General features: G+C 37.5%; 1 protein-coding gene across 7 annotated transcripts in view; it reads right to left on the minus strand.

Moving 5' to 3' along the window:
* enox2 (ecto-NOX disulfide-thiol exchanger 2) overlaps window positions 1-21,561 on the minus strand; it is a 260,770-nt gene that overhangs the window by 173,482 nt on the left and 65,727 nt on the right. For 3 of the 7 annotated variants that reach the window (XM_084429442.1, XM_084429439.1, XM_084429440.1), the window contains exon 2: window positions 16,186-16,259. In XM_084429442.1, the coding sequence (XP_084285568.1) occupies window positions 16,186-16,222 (37 nt within the window). In that variant the 5' untranslated portion in view covers window positions 16,223-16,259. Of the gene's footprint in view, window positions 1-5,005; window positions 5,142-8,372; window positions 8,447-16,185; window positions 16,260-21,561 lie in introns of those variants that run through there. The other 4 variants (XM_084429438.1, XM_084429437.1, XM_084429443.1 and 1 more) reach the window with 2 other exon arrangements.

Consider the following 21,561-nt stretch of genomic DNA (forward strand, 5'->3'; position numbering starts at 1 on the left):
ATATGGCTGTAGGCCTCTTGTCAACTTTGTTGTCACTGCAGCTGATATAGAAATGTACAACTCTCATTTGCTGCTTGTTTTATTGCAGTAAATCACTGCTTTATATTTTTCCAAAACATCTAGACCAAAATGCACTTTTGAGGAGTATGTTGAAGGACATTAAATAGATGCGTACGCCAGAACCTTCACAAAATTCCCTTTTTAAACAGTCAGCGAAAGCTTATGCATACATGCATCTCTACCTCATCTCCTCCCTGAAATAAACATTTATGGAGCTTAAAACGCCTAGTTTTATTATGCATATCCTCATTTCCATATGCATATTCCCATCTACATGATACTATGTTTTGTGCAGTCACATTACATTGCTAAAAACACAATGTATCCTTGTCTTGTTTTAAAATAAACATACGCTATCAACAAAAAAGAAAATTGTATACCATACTTTTCAGAGAAAGCTTTCAGGGAAGAGTTATTCTCATTCTTTTCCACAAGCCAAATAGTATTTTTTATTGTTTTAAACAAATCAAATGTATACAATTTTGCCTTTAAGGTAAACATATGTTTTAAGATTGTTTATACAGTATATTTTTTAAAGGAAACCGAAAGGCCTACTTTTCTTTTCTTTTTTTTTTTCAGTGTAAATACAACTGTCTGACATGTAAAAACATTTATAAATTCATATATTTTTTGTTTAACTTCTAAATAGTGACTTTATGTAATTTGAGTGCTTAACTTAATAATTAGGCTAAATCTGAATAATTAATCTCAAATAAATAAATAAATATAAATATAAATATATATAAATATATATATATATATATATATATATATATATATAAAAAAAAATATATATATATATATATATATATATATATACAGTGCAATGCATAAGTGAATACACCCATGCTAAAGTTGACTAAAAAGAGGAATAAAAAATCATATTTTGGAAATTGAACTTAATGCCTTAATTTAAAAAATTAGGAAAAATCCAACCTTTAAGGACACCAATTTTCTTTGTGAATGAATAATGTATCGTAAATAAATAAATGTTCTTCCTTAAAATACATGGTGCATAAGTGAGTACACCCCTATGTTAAAGGGATACTCCACTTTTTTCGGAAATAAGCTCATTTTACAACTCCCCCAGAGTTAAACAGTTGAGTTTTACCGTTTTAGAATCCATTCAGCCGAACTCCGGGTCTGACGGTACCACTTTTAGCATAGCTTAGCACAGATCATTGATTCAGACGAGTCCAGTAGCATTTCTTTCAAAATGACCAAAGAGTTTCAATATTTTTCCTATTTAAAACTTGACTCTTCTGTAGTTAAACCGTGTACTAAGATCGACGGAAAATGAAAAGTTGCGATTTTCTAAGCCTATATGGCTAGGAACTACTCTCATTCCGGCGTAATAATCAAGGAACTGTGCGGCTGTACCATGGGTGCAGCAGGCGTAATGATATGACGCTGCGCCTGAAAATAGTCCCCAGCTCGGTAACTTCTTCCAACGTGACCGGGACTAAGTTTGTCTAACCTATTAGACCTATTTTCAGGCGCTGCGTCATATCATTACGCCTGCTGCACCCATGGTACAGCCGCACAGTTCCTTGATTATTACGCCGGAATGAGAGTAGTTCCTAGTCATATAGGCTTAGAAAATCGCAACTTTTCATTTTCCGTCGATCTTAGTACACGGTTTAACTACAGAAGAGTCAAGTTTTAAATAGGAAAAATATTGAAACTCTTTGGTCATTTTGAAAGAAATGCTACTGGACTCGTCTGAATCAATGATCTATGCTAAGCTATGCTAAAAGTGGTACCGTCAGACCCGGAGTTCGGCTGAATGGATTCTAAAACGGTAAAACTCAACTGTTTAACTCTGGGGGAGATGTAAAATGAGCATATTTCCGAAAAAAGTGGAGTATCCCTTTAAATTCCCATAGAGGCAGGCAGATTTTTATTTTTAAGTATTTTTTTTATTTATTTTTTAGGATACTATGCATCCTGATAAAGTTCCCTTGGCCTTTGGAATTAAAATAGCCCCACATCATCACATAGCCTTCACCATACCTAGAGATTGGCATGGGGTACTTTCCATAAGATCATCTCTCAATGCAAATCAAACTAGCTTTTAGGCTAACTGAAATAAAACCATGCCAATCTCTAGGTATGGTGAAGGCTATGTGATGATGTGGGGCTATTTTAATTCCAAAGGCCAAGGGAACTTTATCAGGATGCATAGTATCCTAAAAAAAAAATTAAAAAAATACTTAAAAATAAAAATCTGCCTGCCTCTATGGGATTTTAACATAGGGGTGTACTCACTTATGCACCATGTATTTTAAGGAAGAACATTTATTTATTTACGATACATTATTCATTCACAAAGAAAATTGGTGTCCTTAAAGGTTGGATTTTTCCTAATTTTTTAAATTAAGGCATTAAGTTCAATTTCCAAAATATGATTTTTTATTCCTCTTTTTAGTCAACTTTAGCATGGGTGTATTCACTTATGCATTGCACTGTATATATATATATATATATATATATATATATATATATATATATATATGTATCAGGCCCCAGGCCTTGTGATTCATATTACAAAAGGTCTGTATTCAAAATAAAGCTAGGCTAAAACCACTCAGATAGATGATTCACACAAAGTATTATAGCAAACACTCTCACTGTGGAGCACATCCAGAGATACTGAATAGTAACCTTCAATTAAAATGAAATGGCATATGTTCGTTTGGCAAAGCAACAGGTTTGCCAGGCCACTCTATCATTTATGTATCCATGGTAACATTTACAGTACAGTACGTACTTAAAAAAAAACCAAAAAAAAAAAAAAGGCTGTTTAACCCTGTTGTTATTTTATGAGCAGGTGTGCTGTACAATACCATCTCAGAACGCATCATACTTTTCCATAATCATACTTTCCTATAATCATACTTTTTTTCTTAGCATACAGTCTCTAGTACATAAGAGTTCTAATCTATTAGAATTTCAATCTACTGGACAAGGACTTACAAGTGTCTTTTTAATCACAGATGCTGAACTCATTCTGAAACCGAAACAATCACAACTACTGAAGCACTTTAGAGTTCATCAGGTTTATACAGCGCTGATTGTTATTTACTTATTTGCTCTTTTGCAGAAGCAAATATCTTTGGATTAAATATAATTTTTTATGTGCATTAAATCCTCTTGGCATCCTCTTATATGCGACAGCCACTGAATCACTAAACCATAGACATCTGCCCACAGACTATTTCTCTTACCCAAGTCTTAAAAAAATAAGCCATTGCTTGCTTCGTTTTACGTAAGTAACCTCTGTCACAAATGCATTTTACACTTCTTCAGTGCTGCCCTCCCCTTTTTTCATTTGGGTTCTTGTGCTCTCATGAAAGCTCAGAGACTATCCATTATGTGCAATTTAAATGGCCACTCCCTACCCACCAAAAGAGCTATGTGCAAGAAAGTTACTGGCTGTCACAGCAATAAGAGGCTTTTTCCTTCACACTTGAGGTTAGGGTGAGTGGGTTTACTCTGACAAAAGCCAGATGCATTTCAAAATAAGCAGAGGGGAGGAAAAGGAAAAAAAATAAAATACTGACAAAAGAAATAGATTAGCATCTTATCAACACACGCGTAGACAAAATAATGGCACGCACCCTTGATTGATGCATGCCTTTTTTGTGTGTGTGACAGTAAGGCTCTACTATGTTATTGAGTAAATAGATCAGATGACAATAGTTCATTCTTCTCTTACTCAGCCTATTCAGCATGCATTCATAAAAGAACACCGATCAAGTACACGAGCTTCATAATAAATCACATCGAAGTGATAATTATGCTAGGAAATCTTCTTTGTAAAAATAATTTCAACACAATTGTTAACATGAACTAACAATGAGAAATACAGCATTAATCTTAATTAATACACATACATATTAGCGATAACGTTAACGCATACTACATGAACTAACAATATTAATAATTATTAAGATTACTGAATGCTGTAAAAACTACTTTGTTGAAAGTTCATGATGCCTTATTGCATTAACTAATATTAGGCTATTGTACAGAACCTTATTTAATCACCCCGAACTAAATATTTGAATAAACAAAGCTTCTTTTAGGCTATTCTTTCTCAGTCTGTTTTCTTTTCGCGTGATATTCACTATACATATCAAGAGCAACTTGTTTTTGATCAAATGAACTATCATTGATCTTGCCAGCACCTTCACAGCTACATGTTATATATTGAAACTGACAGCATGCCTTACAGTCTGTATTCTGAGCTCCAACGTAGAATAATTCCCACCAAGTCAAGCAATAAATGACACTAGTAGTCAGCATGCTTAAAACAAAAATATTTGCATATGGCAATTCAATAGTGGACATGGGTTTCCAGTGCTCACTGTAATGTATTGATGCATTACATGACAAGATGTTGCAGGAACAGTAACCACACGCAAGAACACATGAGACCAAATATAATGTCATTATAATCTTATTACAACGATATAACAGTTGTTTTAATCACCGGAGCTGTCAGTGACTGCGCTCTAATGTCTGGGCGACAATGGCTGTGTCTCAATCTCAAAACCTATGAGCTGCCTAACTAAACAGCACTCAGGGGGTATTCCGAGGGAACTCGAATCTATCATTCTCGAAAATGTTGCACGCGGCTGTGCTGTCTTTGTAGACAGCTCACTAGATATTATATAGGCGATATGCCGAAACAGCGCAAAGACGTGTATTTAAAGTGGAGCGCGACGTCATTTCAGTTATTAAAGTAATTTATGTGGGGAACCCTGTGCTCTGAATGTAATGTTGTTTCTTAGCGGAGTTTTCATTCATTTTTCTGTCCGTAACGTCCGTTTGTAACGGGCGGCTCCCTATAGTAGCCTATATCTATAGACCCACATACACGGGACTGAGCACATTTCATGTCTCTAATCTTTAAAATAAAGTTAAACTCAAGACAGCGTACCTGTATACTGGACAAGGAACATCGTCCTGGGGATTCGGTTCAAAACGAAGCCAGATAAAGTCCCGTGGTGATCTGGTAGTGGACGTTATTCCGCGCTAGGAGCTTTGCTGCTGGTGTCTGTGGGTCTGCTGCGCTTATAACAGCTTTAAAGATAGAGCAGACCACAGTGAGGGAGAGAGAGAGAGGGGGGAGAGAGAGGGAGAGAGAGGAGGATCCACAGTCACGCTCAACACAACGACTACACTGACCGCGAGTTCGCGACGCGACAAATCTAGCACGCTCTCTTTATAATTAACCATGAAAGCGAACGTCTCTCACGCGCTCGACTGACTGGTTTGAAAGCATTAGTATTCATACTGATTACTGTGCGCGAGAAACCCATTCACAAAATGCACTGTTTTATCGTTGTCAGCGAATAAAACATGTTGAATGTGTCTATTGAGACTTAAGAAGGCTGACAAGTTCATATGAAAAGCTAGTGATTACAGTTTATAAAGTGATAGGCCTATTACGGATCCTTTTCTTAGAAAAAATGAATCGTTTCGATTCAGAAGGCCTTTATTAACTCCCTAGAGCCTTATGGATTCATTTTATGATGGATGGATGAGCTTTTATGGGGGGGGGCTTCAAAATATCAGTTACCATTCACTCCCATTATAAAGCTTGGAAGAGCCAGGATATTCTGATAGAATTCTGATTGTGTTCGGCTGACAGAAGAAAGTCACACCTGGATGGCTTGAGGGTGAGTAAATTATGGGATCATTTTCATTTTTGGGTTAACTTAACTAGGCCTATTTTCTGCCAAAATATTTACTTCTTGTTACAACAATAAAATTAGTGGCAAGTTGGTATTATTTTTGAAAAATGCAAACAATAACTTGGTATTAGCCAACTCAAACAGGTTTAAAAGGCTATATTATTTTACCATACTCTTGTTGCCACTGTAATCGTTAGTAAAATAAGACATGTCGGTATGTAATAAGGGATACCTGTAGGCTATGTTTTTCTTTGTCACTGTAAAGTCTGCCTATATTGTTAGTATATGTACCAGCAGAGGGAGCAGAGCAACAGTTAAACTCATGTGCTAATTGGCATATAAACAGGATCTACACTAAAACCACAAGGCCTCTTAAATAATGTACTGTGTGTGTGTGTGTGTGTGTGTGTATGTATGTATGTGTATGTATGTGTATGCATGTATATTATATATATATATATATATATATATATATATATATATATATATATATATATAAACATACTGTACAATGGCTGTGTTTATATGCACGTCTTTTGTTTCAATCGAAATGAATTCATTCCGATTGATGAATCCGACATGAACGCTAAATAAAGTGATCGGGTTGATGTGCGCATTTGTCACAAACTTTGTTTGACATGCTTATACTGCACGAATATACATACTGTCCTGCTTTTTGCACATACCATTCTCCTACATTGCTTCTTTTCTGTTAAAAGAGCTGACTAAATATTGATCTATTTTGGGTCCTGATTTGGAGACGACGAGCACATTGTGCTGTGCTGTTATATTTATCAGTAAAAACGCACCATTCCCACACCAAAAATAAAGTGTCTGTGGATGAGTATGAAGTGAGGACTGATGGGACGTTGTTCTGCTCCATTTCACAGACAATGAGTGGTAGGGGAATTTTAGAATAACACAACAGTCATTTATGACAACAACTACAGCTCGTTCATTATGCCATTTCTACATCATTGCACATGTGCAGGCCATTCCCATTCTGATCAAGTGTTTACACGTCCTCTCGATCGAATTAGAAAGGGACCACCTCTTCCAATCCGATTGAAATTTCACTCAGATCAAGCTCGTTCTGATCGATTAAGGTGTTCAACATGCAGGCTTTTCAGTCTGATTAAGCAGTCAATCTGAAAACGTCCGACCAACAAAGCAAGGTTGCCGACCAGAACATAACCGAATAACACCTGAGCTGTTTTTCCAGTTTCCAAGTGCAACAGGTGTTATGAGCAGAACATATGACTGGAAGAATGCTGGGGGTCCAGAGGTTAAATAACCCTTTGGCTTTCTGGAATCCCAGAAGAACTTTGACACCACCATGTTCGCAGCTCAGAATCTCTGTGCGGCATAGCCTGGGTTAATTTCAGAGCTAAGAAGATTTAACAGATGTCTTAACACATTCAGCAGGAATTTACAGTTCTGTGCGTCACGGTTAGGAGAGCAGTAGAGACCGGTGTTGTGAGCACAACATTTGACATTACAACGGTCTCATAAAAGCATGATCAGAGTGTGGGTGGAAACCGCTAGGCCTGCTAAACCTGATGAACGCTGCGGACCAACAACCTCAGGGGAAAATAATCAAAACTTGATCTAATTCGGGTGCATTAGCATACTGAAACAAAGTTTAAGAATGTAGATGGCCCAATGAGCGTTTCAAATATCTACAGTAGATCAAATGTACTCCTTAAGAGTCTATTTATATACTTTGATGTTGGATTTAAATATAATTAGCTTGTTTAGGCACACCGCCACTGTGTCTCCAAATACAAAGTCACCTTATTCTTTCGGTTTCGCGGATGGCTTTCGTTTTTTTGGCAGCCGCTTTCGTTCGGAAATTTTTGGATGTGCATGGATGCAAACATTGGCATATTCATTATGAACTGCTTATTTTGCCATTCTTCACAATTAGCTCTGACTATTCAAAAGCCGAAGGGGATACAAACAGCTGTCAAGATGATTTTTCATAGGTAATATGAGCATTTTTATGTTTTCGGCACTCATTACATAAACACTTTTCATGCAATTAGGGACATAAATGTGGCATGGTGCTGTTTTATTCAAAATAGTATTAAAATAAAAATAGAAAAAACTATTAATAAAAATATTCCAAAGCTGCGTCTGAGTCATTTCTGCTGCGAGGCAATTACATATCACAGCATCAAAGTGACACATTAAAAGCACTAGAAACATGGACTTTGATATGTTACTATACTATGTTATTAAGCCTAAGTGAAAAACAATACTTCTTTAAAGAGAGGGTTTCACATAAGAGCTTCCTTGCATGTCACGGCTGTTATCTGTAAATTAGCTCAGTGAGAGCAATCAAAGTATGTCTAAGCAGTGCACTTTCCTTTCATTTACTCTAATCGAACAGGCGTTTTCCCTCAAATTTCAGGGTACCAAATCATATATTAAACCACTGCCAACAGGTACAATTAATACTAATAATTTGATAGCATCTGGCTTTTCTGTTTAAATTCAGACATTGGGGAAAGGACAGAAAAGAAGATCTAACCATGTTGCCTCGTTCCCATCTGCGGCTATCATTTATTTTGTGGTAATGGAGCTGTAGGTGTTTGACAGATGATTCACCTTTACAAAGGTGAGCTAGTTCCCTCCACTCACGGACAACAGCGATGCCCCTGGTTGGAGCGGTTTGCCTTTGGCTGAAAAACAGCAAATACAGTAACATGCATTTTTATCCTGCTTCTCCGTAATACTGGGACTTGTGTGAGAAAGATATTTCTCTTTGGAAGTGTGTTTGTTCATTACCCATTTTCCATTAGTCACAAATATGGTGTTCATGTTTTAATAACATGAACACAATAAAAACAGGCCAAAGTTTCTCAAGGCAGCATCTAATGAATTCTCTTACCTCACAGAGAATGATTAAAAGCTGGGCTCTGCTCTTATTTAATTCATGACAAGTTGAGGGACTGACTCTCTACTCCTTTTGTCCTGATTTCAAACAACCATGTGCTTTCAGTAAGTTGCTCATTTTATGAGCCAATGGCGAGAGAAAAAAAAAAAAAAGAAGAAAAAAAAAAACCATTTTATATTGCATTAGCTGATAGCAAATTACCAAGGTTCTAGTTAAGAATACCACATATTTGTATTAGGGTCCAGTTTTCGGGAAAAATACTAGTCTCATTGGGCGAATTTAAAGGAAGCCATGAATCTCTTTACGTTATAGGACGTCTTCCTTTCACTGGGGGGAAAAATGAGGTAAATGGAAAAATTGGGGAGGGGGAAATCTGCTACAATAAAGAAAAGCTCAAGCCCCAATCACTGCTTCAGTAAAGCAATTAAAATCCCAATAGCTAACTGGAATTCTGCCAATTATTTGGTCCAACTCATATCTGAAAAGTGTAGAACCTAAATATAAATCCTGAAGGCCTTGAAAAATCAGACATAAAGAGAATTTCAAATACATTCAGAGCAATTCACTGCACAGGAATCATATAAAATACAGGGATATGCGGAGAAGAGCATGGCGCTTCCCAGGGTATGCATGAACATGCAATGTTCGCTTTGGATTAAAGTAACTGTTAAATGCATAAATGTAAATTTAAAATAAAAATGCTAAAAAGTCTGGGTTAAAAAAAAAAAAGTATATGAAGGTTTTTAAAAAAAACATCACAATAACTACAACTTTCCTTTTCTTTTTCTTTTTCTTTTCTGTAGCAAATGTAACACGTCATGCCAATGTCTGGTAAATATAGCAATGTGAGCATTTAAACTGGCAACTTTTAAATGCATCAATTATAGCTGAGGTTCATCAAAGCCGTTTCAGAATAAACAAACAGATGTTTGGAGCAGTTGTGTTTTCATTAAGATAATGGATGGTTTTTCTTATACAGTTTTTATTTAGCTACATTTTTATATTTGGCCCATTCAGCAGCACTAATGACACAGTAACTGAGTTAAAGCTCATTGTCGGTCTGGAGTCATTCAGTCACTGTCATTTTAGGGATCTCATTTGATGCTCCTTTAAATGAATCCTGAAAGCAAAGTATATCTTCGGGATCCAGAATATTTTTTTTTTAACCCATGTTAGAGCAGTGTTTGTAGCCTGGGAAAACCCAGACAACTTCCGGTATTTTTAGATTTGCTCTGCAAGTAGTCTGGCAAAGAGCTCATTCAAGCCCATTTCTAATCCGTCGAAATCGCGGCACACATCAGAAACGTTGGGGCGGGCTTTACACAATGACGATCGCTCTGATTGGTTTTAGGTCTATCCAATTGCGCCCAGAGGCATTTGAGCGACGTCCGTTGGTGAAGCGCATCAACTTTTAAATGCATTATTATATTCAAATTGCAAACACATGAGGACAGTCTCCATGAAAGACCAACTGGCAGATGAACGTGCTACTACATTTCTCTCCGAAACGGTAGGAAATTAAATTAGATTTAATAGAGGATTTTAACTGTGACAAGATGATTGACAGGGCAGTTTACGTGACAGGATGCACGCGACAGATCCGTCCGATAAAGATGACGAATTAGTATGTCCCAAAGCTTGCCTACTTTTTTGCTACACAAAAGTAAATACCTTTTCTTCACAAAAAGAGTACATACTTTTATGGCGTAGTGTAACTTAGGAGAATTGGGAAGCAGCATATGGCTTTACACGATGACAATCGCTCTGATTGGTTTTAGGTCTATCCAATTGCGCCCAGAGGCATTTGAGCGACGTCCGTTGGTGACGCCCCTTTGGAAATGAGTTATTAATGAAGCTTTGCCAGACCATAACTCAGTTACTACTGAGAATGGTCTGGTTTTAACCAGGCTACAGTGTTTGTGTTTAAAGTGTCAAAGAGAAGTGTAAAGGCCGTGACACACCAAGCCGCATCGACTTGGTGTGTCATGGCCTTAAAGGTGCAGTAAGCAATTTCTGGTAAACACTGTTGACATTTGAAATCACCAAAACAAACACGTCCTTACTCAAAAGGATCACACCCCTATTTCGATGCCTCCGCCCCCACATTCACGTACCCGCTTTGCAACACAGACAACGACTATGGCGGAATCTGCTGTGTCTGCTGCCTGAGGGTATTATGTCATCAATAAGCAAAAGCAATTTGTGTTACAATTCAGGTCAAATGTCTAATTGTTATTTAGCTCCTCTACTGAAGTCATCCCTTCAATCCCAAAATCCCCAAAACACAGTTTTCATGAACAGCTCCCTACATAACACTATAGTCCAAGTAACTAATATATTACAGATGTGACAAGATTAAAAGGTTATAACGATCACTAAAAGTGGAACCAAAAGAAAAAAACTTTTCAGACACATTTTGGGTGGTGGGTAACCTGGAAGAATGTCAATAATGTAACTGCATTAGACCTACCAGAAAAATAAATGTGTCTACATTAGGATACCTGAAGTGAACTTCTCTGATGGACCTGAATGGCAACATAATTTCTCACCTTATCAATTATCAACAACTTCAAGACACTGTGTTCCAGTTCACAATACTGGTCTCGGCGAGGGAGGCTTCTGGATTGTAGAGGATTTGTGGTGAAAGTCAGATAAAATAGTTTAATGGCTTTTGGGTTTGAATTTTGGCAGGCCGAGTAGTTCTGCAGTTCTGTGCCATTTGGTGTTTTGGCCATTTTAAAACCAGGCAGATTTAGCTCATATTTCAAGAGGCAAATTAAAGGAATGAATCAGACTTTGTTTAGTGAACTTTTAGAACTAACGAATTGCAGTGACTAACGAAGTCACTGCAACGGGGCTTTAATGTCAAGGCAAAGAAGCACTAAATTAATTGCAGGCCTTCCACTTCATTCAACAGAATAATGCAAAACAAATCCCAAAAGTTGTCATTTTACAGTCCTCGTGCATGTGTTATATTACAGAGACCGCTCAATGAGACCTCTGGATTCATTAAGGTGACTGATTGAGTTAAGGGCATTTCAACAGCAGCGCCCCTCACCTCACGGCCAACAGGAGTCCCGCAACTCCTCACGCAAAACCAATTAACTAGGTGTAAAGTTGAACTCTCTAGCCACTGGCATCTCCATTATTTAAGTTTAAAACAATAGCAAACCGACCATTTAAAATAAAGGGCAACATGGGAGCTGTGAGAGAGGAAAGCTGTGCTATGTGTGTGCATTTGCCTTGCAGTCAATCTCACTGAATTCAAAATATATTAGTATGAAAGACCAACCCTCTACACACACCTTGGCAATGGAATCGCCATTGGCAAGCACATTTTTTAGTTTACTCACCAGACTGATAGACTGAGATATATATATATATATATACACATACACACACACACATATACTCACACACACATCAGGTCTATCAGTGAATATTTATTTATATATAAATAATTATAATAAATAATAATAATAATAATAATAATATGTTATGAACAGTTGTGCTGTTTATAACAGCGATACATTCTTTAAAGGAATTTTTGAAAGATACTGATCCCAAAGTTTTAAATGGTGGTACATATAAATATATGAGCCAGGTCAAATAATCAGCCTAAATGTGTACATTTTGGTTAATGATTAAAGCAGATTAGTGTCATATTCTCCTGATGACAATTCAAAAACTTAACAATAGCTTTTCCAATCAATAATGTAAAGCTTTTGTTTTCAACTTTTATAGGTAGAGTGAATCAGCATACTGTCTACATAAAATAAAAAAAAGGAAGATGTTTCAAAAGAAAAGTTTTTTTTTTTTTTACATTTTGATTAAAAATTACTAAAGCCATTGTAAAACTGCAGTTGTCAAGCCCCTCCTGAAAAAGAGCAATCTGGATAAGACCATATTAAGCAACTATAGGTCGATTTCAAATCTTCCTTTCATAGGCAAGATCATTGAAAAAGTTGTCTTCAATCAGCTGAACAAACTCTTATGCTTGAATGGATACTTTGACAATTTTCAATCTGGTTTCCGACCGCACCACAGCACAGAGACAGCGCTCATAAAGATAATAAACGATATTCGCTTAAATACTGACTCAGGCAAATTATCAGTGCTGGTACTACTCGACCTCAGTGCTGCATTTGACACTGTCGATCACAACATACTTCTTGACACGCTGGAAAACTGGGTGGGGCTTTCTGGGATAGTCCTAAAATGGTTCAGGTCATACTTAGATGGGAGAGATTATTATGTGAGTATAGGAGACCATAAGTCTGAGTGGACATCCATGACATGCGGAGTCCCTCAAGGCTCAATTCTTGCGCCACTCCTGTTCAACCTGTACTGTATATGCTCCCAATGAGCCAAATAATGAGAGAGAACCAGATCTCTTACCACAGCTATGCAGACGACACACAGATTTACTTAGCCCTATCGCCTAACGACTACAGCCCCATTGACTCCCTGTGCCAATGCATTGATGAAGTCAACAGTTGGATGTGTCAAAACTTTCTTCAGTTAAACAAAGACAAAACTGAAGTCATTGCGTTTGGAAACAAAGATGAAGTTCTCAAGGTGAACGCATACCTTCACTCTAGGGGTCAAACAACTACGTCCGACTGTTTGTACTGTACTGTATTTTTCTAAACTGTTTTAATTATTCTTATTTCTTTTTATTATTTTAATTTCTTCTATGTAAAGCACTTTGAATTGCCATTGTGTATGAAATGTGCTACATAAATAAACTTGCCTTGCCTAAAGCCGGGTGCACACGTACAGTTTATAATAGACCTTTACGACTGTTGCTTGTCACTGTATGAACATGATCCTCGCTGTAAGCCATGTCACACTGTAAGATCTCAGTTGTCATTAATGTCTATACGTAAGTAAAAAGTTTTACATCATCATTTACATACACACATTCGTGAGTGTGAGCTGCATTTACATGTGGGATAGAAATGGCTAGCAATTTTGATCATGGCTTTTCTTGAAAAGAAAATTAAAAAAATATATGAAGACGTGTGTGGAGCAAGCAGTGGATTGTTGTTGTCTCACTAATTGCGTCATCAGGGTCGGCGCTTCTACTGGTTTTTGATTTGACAGTAAAAATCATAGGATAGGTCAAATTTGATCACAATGGTCATTAATCAGCTGTCACGAACATGTCAAACTAGTGATCAAAGACTTCAGATCTTGGCCCAGGAACAGAGCAACCTTTTAGGATTATCAAAATTTGTCTCAGACGGCCAAATCGTGGACAAAATCGTACAGTGTGAACCCAGATTAAGACATTTTATGTACCGGATCGTTCACAATACAAGTATTAAGTACAATTTGGAATTCATGTTGACTGTAATATGTTTAAACTCTCAGTTCTCTTTTTGTGGCACATCGTATAGTTGGCATTACCTTGAGAGAAAGCACTAAAATACATTCCAGGATCGGCTGTCCTTGATTGTGCAAAAGAGGAAGTGATCAGTCAACGCTGTTTCTGTGCACTGAGCTAGATAAGGGGAACGTGGAAGAAAAGCTCCTGTGTAAATGAGGCAAGCTGCCCCCATACAGCTGCAGCAGGACTATGCGACATAAACCGGCCACCTATGGGGAGGGCAGAGCCGTGTGACGGCCCGGACACCCCTCTACAGATTCAACACGAGCCAGCCAACCGGCATGGCCCACACAGAGCCTAATAAGTAGAGATGCACCGATTGATCGGCTGGTGACCGGAATTGGCCGATTTTCACGTGATCGGCCATGACCGGCGACCGGCCGGTCAGTCTGACATATGCCGATTGTATGCCGGTCAAATGCACTCGGGCGCCGCATGATTCACCTTTTGAGCGGTACGGTCTCATATATGGGATTTTATTTCTGCGCCCCTGAGAGTACGAGTGCCACATTTAGAATGTTCAGTGACGTCGCATAACTGCCAGATTCAAACTGTGCTTTCGCGCGTTGGCTGGCGCTGAGCCAGAGTCGGACGCGTTCAGCACTGTCATATATCACAACAGTGTTTTCAGCCTCATAATGTTTATTTTAGGTTTCAGATATTTAAATACACATAAAAACGATTAAAACAATACATTAGGAGTTTGTAAAATACACACTAATGTCTGTGGAAGCAGCAATAACAATCTATTCAAATATAATTTGCCGACATGTGTTATTCATATCAGACAAACATAGTGGAAGTAACTATAAAGTTTACTCTATTCTTCTCAGTTCACCGGCCACTTTCTTGCATTTATTTCGGGAGAAACTGATGAATTCACGTGCTGTAAATCCGACTGACAGGACAACATTGCAGCGCCGGTTTCACGACCAAACACACTCACTTACACGTAACGTTATTTGAGAATCGGAATATCAGATAGGCTAGTTGATGACATGGTAAGTAAGTTTGCAAATATTTTGAATAAAAAAGGAAAAGCGAAATAAAAGCGACACATCTGTCATACAGTATTATTGTGGCTGCGGTGTATCGCGTGACGCGTCGTCATGGAAACATTAAAGGGAACGTTGGCCTTGAAAAAACTCACTCTGGGGGTGGGGGTGTCAGTTAGAATATTTTAAACTTGAAAGGGTTAAAGTAAAGATCGAAAATAAATATTTGTGTGTGCTGTAAAGTGATTAGAAGAAAAATGAAATCGGAATCGGCTAAAATCGGTATCGGCAGGTCAAACTCAATGAAAAATCGGAAATCGGAATCGGCCTAGAAAACTGTGATCGGTGCATCTCTACTAATAAGAAAGGACACACTCATCTTCCTCACGCATTCGAGAAATTAATTTCCACACAGTTGCCCGGCAATTCTCCTGTCCAGAATTAAATTCTAATACTTATTCTCCTGAGTGATTGTAGTCCGTCAAGCTGAATGTCAGATGTCAACATTTTTGAATGCATTTAGCCAAAAACTGATTAAGAATACAACGAAACGAGTAGGTTTAACAAGTGCAAAGCTTTTATCTCACAGAAAAAAAGCTCAAAGCGACAGAGTTCAAATAGGGTTTACACAAGAGATTGAGCAATGTCCATCTGGCTACCTGGCATTTCATACAGAAACTCTGCATTTGTGATTTATCCTCTGAAATGCACTAGTCCTCCACTGGCATAGACATTTGGGCTATTTATACACTTTAATATCAGACTAAACCTTATTCTTTTATCTTGGCTCGCCAAACGCATCTGAAGCAGTATCAGACTCACCTTTCAGCTTAACCTCCCAAAACTTGATAAAAGGTTCCGGCGAGCTCTGAAATCTAAACTTCCCGTCATTTAGAAAGAGCAAACAAGAACGGAAAAGTGACGGAGGCGATCCAGCAGACGTTTCCACCTGTTCGTGACAGAATAAATGCCAAAGAACTTGAGAAGAACCTCTTATTATTGAGAAGCAGCCTCTCATGGGAACACTGACAGTCTTATCAGTTGTGCAGCAGAGATCTTGCCAACAAATCCTTTTTCTGCTGTGAGATCTACACTCTCTGATGGTACATCAAGCAGACAGAATGCATATCAACTCACCTACAGCTCGGCCAGATCTGTAGTCCTTGAACATCATGTGTTAACCAGACACTCAATCTCCCGGTGACAGCACCCTGTTAAGAAAACAATACACACTTAGCTGCATTTGGACAAAGACTAAAACATCTCTATGAAACAGCTCTGTAAGTTCAGGTTTTCTGTTTTTTCATCAGTAAGAAAGTATCAGTGAGAAACCACATGACCGACCATTAGCATAGTAAATGTCTCGGAGAAGGCATGCTAAATTCAGCACAAAACAAATATTCAAAATAAAATACACAACAGTGTAATTGGGAATGTCGGGTTCAGCATCATAGGATTCAAGAACAGACACAATTAAGAGTTTACTTCAGCTGCTCATAGCAGATGAATTGAGTTTGTTTACCAGGCATAAATATTTCATACCAGGCCTGAAAATGCATTTTGCATTATTAAAAAGGATGTATTTTTATCCCTATGAAAATGGCAATATATAGCTGCGTTTTCTTTTATATTTACGCCATCGCAGGTCATGGTGTCCATCGTGGTATTGGGTATTAACCAGTTCTTCAGTGAAACAGCACCGGTCACAAATATGTGAAGATGAATTGTTATTTTGTTTCTCATATTTTTACATCAGTAGCTTAACATGAAGAATATTCCACAATATGTGTTGCCACATGGTGTTCTGGAGAAACTTTAAACACCCTAGATAAGCTTCTGGAGTCAGATTCACAAAACATTTACTCACACTCACAACGTTCCAAACCCGTAAGACTTTCGTTCATCTTCGGAACACAAATGAAGATCTTTTTGATGAAATCTGAGAGATTTCTGTCCCTCCGTTGACAGCTAAGCAACTGACACTTTGATGCTTCAAAAAGTTCATAAATTGATTTATTACATATAAACATTCATCAACTCACACATCAGTTGTGGTAAACGGAAGCCCAAGCATGTTCGCTTGACGTGCAAGAACCAATGAGGTTCATTCTTGTGTTACGAAGCACGTTTGAGCTTCCTCATGAACCAATGGGGTTCATTCTCATGTGTTACGCAGCATGTTTGAACTTCCACAAGAACCAATGAGGTTTATTCTCGTCAGGCCCGGTTCTACGGGAGTGCTAGTGCCAAGCACCCTCAAACTCAAGCAAGAGCACCCTCAGTTGATACTGTAATAATATACTGACAAAACAGATTTGGCAAACACTCCTGAGCATATTTGTGTTTGCACTAGGGATGCTCCGATCACGATTTTTGCAGCCGATACAGAGTACCGATTTCTTGTCATAGTGATCGGCCGATACCGATCCCGCTTCTGATGCGTAATATACTTAATATAAAAAAAATAAAAAAAATAAAAAAATGGAGCAGTCTGGTGTAGCCCACAAGGTGCATTTAAACATAGCCCAATAGTAACAATAGTCCGGAGTGGCTTAAATATAACTTAAAAAACTTAAACATACGTTTCATATTTATGTTTAAATAATATAATGTTATTTTAGTTTAGTTTTTTTGTTGATTATATGAAAAGGGAACCGCATGAGATGAGTAAGATAGGATCATAGCCCAATATATCGGGAGAAATTTGGAGTGGGTCAGACATGATTTTGACCACTTAAGTTTTGTTTTGTAGAAAGCCATTCTTTAAAGTGAATTTCGTTTTGTATAAATTGTATCTTAATTTAAATCAATGTTTCATCAACCAATTGCCTGGATTTAATAAATAAGAAGCAAATATAGCACACAATATAATCAGGATATGAAGGCGCTGGCGTGTGAACTGGAGCTCTTCTCATAAATGAACCGAAACTTAAATAAAGGCTACTTGCCTCACAGACCTGAGAAATATATCTATAGAAAGCTTGAAATGTCTACTTTAAAAAAACAACAACGACAACAACAATTCAAATCGAAAAGAAACGGGCTCTCTGCTTATGTAGGCTTATCCGTATGAAGTGTGCATTTCTCTCTATAGGCGCGTTCACTACTGCGAAGATGGCGAGTCAGCCAGAAAATACTAGTTTATTAATAAACAATTAAAATGTATCATGCTGCATAATCATTACCTTTGCCGGTTCTTTGTGGCAAGCTTTATGCATGCGCTTGAGATGCGGAATAGGCAATATATTACGATAACGCTCATTATGGTATAGTATTCTCTCCCATATATTTAAGTAATTAAATTAAATATGCGATTAGACTAATGGCTTAAATGAACTACTACTAGTCGATTAGAAAAAAACTTTAGTCGTGCACGAGCAGCCCTACTTATTTCCCATATTTTCCCATAAAGACGCTCTCCGCTCTGGTGGAAATATTTCCACTCCGCTCACATACTCTGGTGTGAGACAATATGTATCTTCTTCTGTTGTCTGAGCATTGATTGACATCTATTAGATGCGTTATTGGCATCGCCACCCTCTGGTTACATGAACGCGTCACCACCGCATCAGAACCAAAAACATGGGGATTTTTTAAAGACAATAATCGCACAACCTATTTGTTATTCTATAATAAAATCAACTAATCGAATATTCGAAAATCGTGACTCATCCCTACTCATTAGGTTTAATTAAACATTGTCCAATGTTAGAGAGAGGATAAAATAAATAAAAACATTTAAACTCCAACATGGAGAAGTCTGATGTAACTCATAAGGTTTAATTAAACATTGTCCAAAATCATAAGTCTCGCGGTGGCTCGTCCTTAAGTGCCGAATCAGGTTCTTCGTATTAAATGTTTGAGACAATGCTCTTCCACGTGAGATTTCCTTGTAATATACACGGCAAATAGCACATTTTTCATTGTTTCTCAAAACATCATAGTAATTCCACTCCAGCGATGACATGACTGCGGTGCCAAATCCTTTAAGTCCCTACGCCTCATGTATGTCCTCACGTGTTGACGTCATCAAATTGTGATCGGTTTCTGAGATCGGCCAAGTTTAGTGAGTACGTATCGAGTCATAAAATGGGATTATCGGCCGATACCGATCTCCGGCCGATCGATCGGAGCATCCCTAGTTTGCACTCTGGAGAACATCAACTGTATCTATTGTTTTTGCAGCAGTGAGCAATGTAGCCAATCACAGACATAGGTGTTGATCTCTTTTGAACGCAATGGCCAATTAGAGGTGCTTAAGTTAGTCTCACTGCACAAAACTCCAGAGTTTATATTCAGCGCTGAGTTATGCACAAATGTTTTACAAAAACGCTTGCGAAACGCTTGTACACGATGTAAGTGTTTTTTTGTGCATTGTTGGCAGCTTCATTGATGATAAGGGAAATTTGTGAGATCGCGATGAACTGACAAAGTGACAGGGAGCGGTCTTGGCTCGCTTTCGAGGCTACAGCCTATATAATCTATCTGAATTAAACTACTGTTTTTTTTTTTATTTTGCTAAGAGGACCGACCGACCGCCAATTGCATGCTGCAAAGTTTTGGAAGTAACATCTAAATATAAATGCTGGATTCACTCTGCACGTGGCAGAAATATGACATGTTAAAATACTAGTAACGCATTAAAGCAATGTAAAGGCAGACTAATAGAAAAATATTTATAGCAAAATTGTAATTATTGGTAAAAGTGATGACTTGTAAATAATCTTAAATGTCTCACTGTACACTTCTATGGTGGAGCCATTGTTTAGCCTATACATCTGCACTTTACTAGAACACCCTCAGTGATTTCAGAAGCACCCTCAGTGATTTGATTCTGGAACCGGCCTGATTCTCATGTTACGCAGCACGTTTAAGCTTTAGTAAGAACCAATGCGGTGTGTTCTCGAGAGATTTAACCAGCAAGCAGATTTTGGTTGAGCTTCTGTTATGTTTGCTGATCAATGTTTAAATGTGAATAAATGCCTAAATTCAATCTGTTCATCATATAAAACGATTGTGTCTCTTCAGAAAATTTTGACTAAACTGCTTAATTCATATGGATTAGTTTTACGATCTCTAAATGAACTTTTTAAAGCTTCAAAGTGGTAGTTGCACAGCTGCCAATGGAAGGAGAGAAAGCTCTCAGATTTCATCAAAAAGATGAAATTCAGATGAAAGAAAGTCTCAGGGGTTTGGAACGACATGAGGGTGAGTAACTTAATATTTTGTATTCCCCAAAATACAATATTGTATTCGCAATTTTCTTATTTTGTTTTTTAAGATTGTTCTAAAAGAAAAAAAAAACGTAAGTGCTGAACTTCCGTCAGCCATTTGAGACAAAAATAGTGGGCGTGCTTATTATATGATTATCACGGTAATCTGCAGGCATAGGAAAATTACAGTGAGGTGTTTTTCATTTAATTGATCAGTGGGTCTTTGTCAAGAACTGCTACGAATATTCTTACAAACTTTCTAGAATTTATCTTAAGAAATTTCTTATATTCTTTTAAAAGAACATTTTCGTGAATCTGGACCCTTGATGGTAAATTCTGGTAAATTGTTAACCATTTAAACCATGTAATGTTGCAGTTCCTCGCTAAGCTAATGGCCAACTGGCGAGTAACTTGCTGAAAGCTTGGTGAGAGTAAATGTTGAGCTGTTCAAATTTACTTTTCAAACTATGAAATAAAATACATAAAATATATAAGATATCAATTAACCACCCATCCTGTGCATTCTGACTATATTTTTAAAACTCCAATCAGACATGTAGCCTAGGTTTTATTCAGATCTATAATTGAAATGTCAGAAATCATGAGCGCCCTCTTTCATCACTTTGGTTCGTGACTGCTTTGATACAAGGGTGTAATAGAGAGAGCATCATTCTGGAAATATATTATGTTATGAAATCCAGAGTCAGCCAATAACACAATCATAAAACAATCTTGTTTAGACAGGGATGAGTGTTCTGCAATGACTGTTTTCATGTAATGTTCTCAGTACAGAAGCGCCGTGTCTTGAGAGAGTTTGTGGACACAGTCTTCCTCAAATAGCAGTGTGTTCATGAACCACCTGTCACTTCTTTGACACTCTGTCCTCAACATGGTAATGAACTCTTAACCTGTTGACATTTTCCCAGTCACCATTGACCCTGAGTCTCTGGCTGGCCAGACCTAAATGACACTGATTTTAACTCAACAAACGTGAGAAGTAAGTGAGAAGAAAACAGATGAGGATGCACCATAAATGAATGTATAAATGTAATACCACTGGGTATCTGGAGAATTTTCAAAATTAAATCTACGACTTGAAGGCCTTTTTTAAGACCTGCATACAGAACAAATCCATGTAATCTCAGATTCTTCAACCTAATTAACAGTCTGGGGCACACATACAACTGCAAAACAGGGTAACTGCAAGTTTAAAATACTTTAGGCATGTTTTATTCAATTTGTACTTTAAAATTATGTACCAATAAATCAATACACAGACTAGGCCCAATCACAATTCTAC

Source organism: Rutilus rutilus (genome assembly GCF_951802725.1).
Source record: "Rutilus rutilus genome assembly, chromosome: 14".
Classification (NCBI taxonomy): Eukaryota; Metazoa; Chordata; class Actinopteri; order Cypriniformes; family Leuciscidae; genus Rutilus; species Rutilus rutilus.